The following is a 5,663-nucleotide window of genomic DNA, read 5'->3' as shown; positions in this document are numbered from 1 at the left end:
CTTGGAACATTGATGTTAGCCACCTCTAGTGATTTCCCATTAAGACAACGACAACCTGTAACAAATTTTGGGTAGGGTCGAAACCCCAATCTCTAATTTCATCTTTGAAGTCGGTGGTAATACAGATAGTGACCTCACGTTTCACTTTTTTGTGTTGGGAAAATAAACAATAAGCCATAGGCCAACTTGCTAATGGTCTGGTTTGGAACTTATGTTGAAACTTGTGGTAGATTCAGAAGAAGGTCTTCTGCATAGACTTGGTGTTGTAGCATGTAGAAGATGATTTATTCCCACTTTAGGTGCTTGCTTCATGGATTAAGTGATGTATTTCTTCTTTCCCAAGTTTAAAAATATTCAATAATTAAAGTCGATTAATTATTGTGGACTACTAAGTCAATTTTTAAGGATTAATAATGAAATTATTTAAGTGACTTAGGAATGATTTCAACGGTTGATCTTCTAGATATTGTAGAAGAGAGATTAGGGTTAGGGATTCGGGCTTGATGAAGTTTATAAAATAAGCCGAAATACCTAGGGTCAAATTCTTCCAGTGGGGCTGAGTTACAGGTTCTAGTCAATGCATATTCTTTTGTATTTTCTTTGTGGGTTAAAATCTTGGTTTTCCTGAGACTAATCAATGAAGGAAAATTGTTGTGGTTGTTTTTCTATTGTAATGTGTGATTGATCTCTCTTTGATTTTATTTCTACAACATGTGAATTTCTGGAAGTTAAAATACCAATGATTTTATTTTTCAACACTTCAAAATTTATTTGGTCAATAAAATAAATTGTTGGGAATAAATAATTGTTGTGAGAAAATAAATTTGGATTGGTATTAGGAGATATGGGATAAGTCATTAACTAGAGGACACCACATGAGTGGTGAGGAGAAAGAGGAGCTTTCTCTTGCTGTGCAAGTGAAAAAGGGCAAAGGGAAGGCCAAGTAGAACTAAAATGGAGGTGGTCCTTCAGAGGGTAAAAAGGAGGACATGAGCAAAGTCAAGTGCTTTGCATGTCACAAGTTAGAGTATTTTTCTAGTGAGTGTCTAAACAAGAAGAAGGGAAAGGGAAAGACAACCATGACAACCAGTGTACAAATGGACGAGTTGGCTAAAAAGTTGAGAACTCTGCCTTAGTGTCATGCCTTTCTTGAATTGTCATGAGAGGTGTTTGGTTTGTGGACAATGGATCATCTCATTACATGATTGGATCTTAAGGCATCTTCACCAACATGACCAAGGAGCCTAGAGATATACATTATATATGTAGACCCTGATGACAATACCAAGTGTGCAATAGAGGGCAGTGGTAGCATTAAGTTGTTGATGGACTTAGGAGGTATCATGGACGTGGAGACAAATCTCCTATCAATTTTGGCCATGGAAGAGAGAGGACTAGAGGTCAACTTCATGGGCGGTGAAGTGGTTGTTGCGCCAAAAGGAATTGATCCTAGCAAGAGGCGAGTATTTGGGAGAAGAATCTGTCTTCGTAAATGTCGAAAAATCAAAAGACTTAGAGATTATAGAGATTTTCCTTAACTTGACAATTACTTGTGATATGTGTTAACCTTTTATTACATTATTAGATCTTGTTCATCAAGCAATTACCAAAACAATGAAGATCACAACAAGACAAATTACACATGATATAGGAGCCAAGGCAAAACCCCTCCAAGGGGAAAACCTAGAAAAATGCTTCTCTTCTTATAGAATCTGTTCACAAAGAGACTTCCAAGGCCTAAAGAGCAAAGCCCAAAACCCTCCAAACCACCAAGTCAGTTCCCCAACAATATTTTCTCCAAGGCAACTTCCAAATTTTCACCTACCACAACTTTGCTATAGAATATCGGCCCTACAACTTCTCAGAATTTTGACCTTTCAATTTCAACCTCCTGGAACTAGCAACTACACAGAAACCCTAGCAGCTTCACACATGTGGACAAAAAAATAGATAAACCAATTCTTCCTTCCTTTGTCCTTCCAACTCTTTCTCTTCCTTCGCTATTGTAGATTGAACTTGTCTTAGATGTGCGTCTTAAATGCGTCGAGCTCCTTTTATTTATAGCCTTCTTGAGGGGTCGAATAACCCTTCTTTAGGGTGACTTCACCTTGACTGGAGCCCAAATGGGACTATAATACATGTCATAATTTCTTCTTTGTCCTATAAAGACCTATAAGCATGAAGACCATGCTTTTGACCCAAACTTGAGTATGAAACCCATGCTTTACATAAATAATATTTTGTTTTCTTTCTTTTTCTTTCTTTATAGAAAGTATACAATGTCATGTTTACAAATAGGTCATTATGAAGATCGAACCTAGTTACAATTTCCAACACTCCCTCATTCTTGAAGCATTCACATAAGAAGAGTGAGATTGATAAGCCATCTTTGTCAAGCATCTATATCACAACCAACATTGTCATTGAAGGCCTTAACTTGACAAGCTCATCTTCATTAGAGAGCATGATGTTGGGAGGCTTTACGTGAGTTGCCACACTACCTCTAAGGCACATACCCCATCCGGATGTTCACCAGGTATGTCCTTTTAAAACTATTCTTATCTTGGATTTCCAATCTTGAATCCACAAAGAATATCGGTCCTCTTCGACTACTTTTATCTTGGATGCCCTACCTCATCCTCAAATAGTATTGGTCTACAACTTCTTTCTTGGATTCTATAATCCATAAGAAGTTCCAACTCAGATGCTTATCCAATCCTTTAGACTTCATTCTTTCGTTATGGCCTTCACTAAGACTTATGGCTGATAGTCTTGGTCTAGTGCATGACACATAAAGATAAGAACTATCCATCTTTAGTTTATATGCTAAAATAATTAACATAAATAATACCTCCAAAATCAACTTTTCATCTTTATTTTAAATCCATTTTATTTTTATAATTATAATAAACTAATAAAAAAACCATATACAAATAAATAAAATTTCCCGAAAATTATAACCAAAACATACCAGTGTAAAAACAATCCCTCTCAAAAGTAGTCCCCCCTCTGATCTCATCTCACTAAGTTAACCTTTTAAAAAGATCTTCCCTTCTTTAATAAGATTAATGACCTTGTTAACTTTTTTATTTATACCTCCCCTATTACCAAGCGGAACATTGATGCTAAATCAACCCCCAATCTCACCAAATAACCTTTTAAAAGAGACCTTACAACTCTTGTAATAATATTAAATACCTTGCTGATAATTTTAATGATACCTTTCCTACGAGAGGGGAGTCGGTGCATCCTTTTCAAAAGATACTTTTCTTCTTCGAAGGGTTTGGACGCTTCCACTCCTCTTGACTCTGCCCGGGCATTTCACAACAATTCTCTGGTGGAGTTTCAAGCATTTTCGACACGGATCACTGGACATATCGATTTGGGTCTTCTGGATTTTCTCCCATCTGAATTGGGTCCTGACGATCTTCTTCAGATCCAGCCACTCAAGGCCTTAAGCATTCAGGAGTGCCCAGTGTCTCTATTTGGGAAAGAATGGCATTGGAATGGGTAGTCTTGGGATATGCGGCAGGTGCAGGGGCCATCATGTTGTTGTTGCTCACAATGCCCGGCCTGGATCGCCTCAGGAAGGGATTGGTAGTCGTTACTCGCAACGCATTGAAGCCGATGCTCTCTGTGGTGCCATTCTGTCTGTTTCTGCTAATGGATATCTACTGGAAATATGAGACATGTCCCCAGTTGGAAGGGCATCTGTGTAGTCCGAGCGAGCATATTCGCCATCAAAAATCCGTCATGAAGAGCCAGCGTAACTTTATGCTTATTGCCTCGGCTCTCCTGCTCTACTGGCTTCTGTTCTGCGTCACAGGCATGGTCTTGCGAATCGAACGCATGAACGAACAAATCCAGAAGAAGCGCTCGGATTAAAAAGATCAACTGCACGGTTGGTGGCTGACTTTGATCTATCAATGGTTGTTCGTCTCTGGTTTTCCAGATATGAGGAGCCTATTGAATTGCAGTCATATATAAAGCCACCACCATGTTTTGTGTGTTCTTTTAAGAAATGGAAACATTGTGAAGCATGTAGTGCCCACCGAACTGCAAGTAGCATTTCTTTTGATGCTGCTAAACCAGATTAATTCGGTGCTTGCCATGTATTTTTTTAAGTTATTTCATAATTCTATTAAATATATTTTAATGTAATATGTATATTATGAATTTTTTTAATCTAAATTATTGTTCGTAATTTTATTAATAAAAAAAATTACAATGTTTAAATTTTATTATTTTTATTACTTTTTATGGACACTATAACATTTTCCTTGGGTTCTATATTAATTTTAAGTGACATGTAAATATTTAGCAATTTATGCATTATAAATTAGATATATTAATATAAATTCAATGTTTACAAACTTTCTTACATTACATCTACACATTACCCCTATACTAAACTATAAAGTGCAACACAATAAACTCCTAAATCTAGTTGGAGGGCTGAGGGATGTTTCTAGAGATGTAGACTTCAGCACAACCTAACCTAATATGACAGTGCCTCTTAAAGATTAGGCATCATATATATAAATGGACAAAAACTCCTGACCAAAAAAAACTGACTCTTCACCAACAAAACCGTACTCCTTCATATAGTTGAAACCAGCAGGGTGGCGGACACCAGACACCACACACATTTATACAATTATGGATACACACCTCGAATCGGCTAAGTCACAAAGCTCTGTTTCGGCCAAAGAACACATAGCCCAATTCACATGAGCTATGTGAGAGTTCATCCTTACAGGCCGCACATCGACTCAGTGCCTTAGTGATTAGAGGACAAGACATAAGGGTGTTGAGGGCCTTTTTAAAAGTGTGACGTACTAATTTTTGCACCCAAAGTCTCTTACGGCTCAGTATTGCTTTTGGCTCAATATTACCTGTTCGGAGTGAGACTTGTACGAGTATAGTCAATTTCATTCCTCAAACGGTGGCCCAACCCAGAAACACCATGCCTTGTAAGAATCCTTCATTGTTTTTATTACCTAAAAAGTGCTCTTTATTTGTAATACATTTTTTGACCCACTTATTATATTTACTTAATTTAAACTCGCCTCAATCAAGTCTTTATTTTATATACTAAAATAATTAACGTAAATAATACTACCAAAATCAACTTTTTCATCTCTGTTTTAAATCCATTTTATTTTTATAATTATAATAAACTAATAAAAAACCATATACAAATAAATAAAATTTCCCGAAAATTATAACCAAAACATACCACTGTAAAAACAATCCCTCTCAAAAGTACAATCCCTCTCAAAAGTAGTCCCCTTCTGATCTCATATCACTAAGTTAACCTTTTCAAAAAGATCTTCCCTTCTTTGACTAGAGTCCCTGCATTGACGGAGGCAGGGACTAATAAGATTAATGACCTTGTTAACTTTTTTATTTATACCTCCCCTATTACCAAGGGGAACATTGATGCTAAATCAACCCCCAATCTCACCAAATAACGTTTTAAAAAGAGACCTTACGACTCTTGTAATAATATTAAATACCTTGCTGATAATTTTAATGATACTTTTCCTACCACCAGGTAGCATTGATGCTTAAATTTATTAGAAGGAGACCTTCTCCCTTGATTAAAGGCCTTGCAAATAATTATCATTTGCAACTTTATCACAAACGTGAGGGTTGCAACT

General features: G+C 36.6%; 1 protein-coding gene across 1 annotated transcript; it reads left to right on the top strand.

The window, feature by feature from the left end:
• The first annotated feature begins 3,376 nt into the window (after positions 1-3,376).
• Positions 3,377-3,971, top strand: LOC149223537 (uncharacterized). Its single transcript, XM_089383330.1, has one exon. It carries the CDS (start codon positions 3,496-3,498, stop codon positions 3,883-3,885), a length of 390 nt encoding a protein of 129 aa, XP_089239456.1. The 5' UTR covers positions 3,377-3,495; the 3' UTR covers positions 3,886-3,971.
• The last annotated feature ends 1,692 nt before the right edge of the window (positions 3,972-5,663 follow it).

Source organism: Pinus tabuliformis, chromosome Q (assembly GCF_031772625.1).
Source record: "Pinus tabuliformis cultivar Carrire ecotype Pingquan chromosome Q, CPIR1, whole genome shotgun sequence".
NCBI lineage: Eukaryota > Viridiplantae > Streptophyta > Pinopsida > Pinales > Pinaceae > Pinus > Pinus tabuliformis.
Note: the sequence above shows the minus strand (reverse complement) of the source record. Positions and strands in the feature narration are given on the sequence as shown.

What these genes read in the sequence shown, in the direction of transcription:
- LOC149223537 (XM_089383330.1), top strand. Translation starts at nt 3,496, where the DNA reads ATGGCATTGGAATGGGTAGTCTTGGGATATGCGGCAGGTGCAGGGGCC.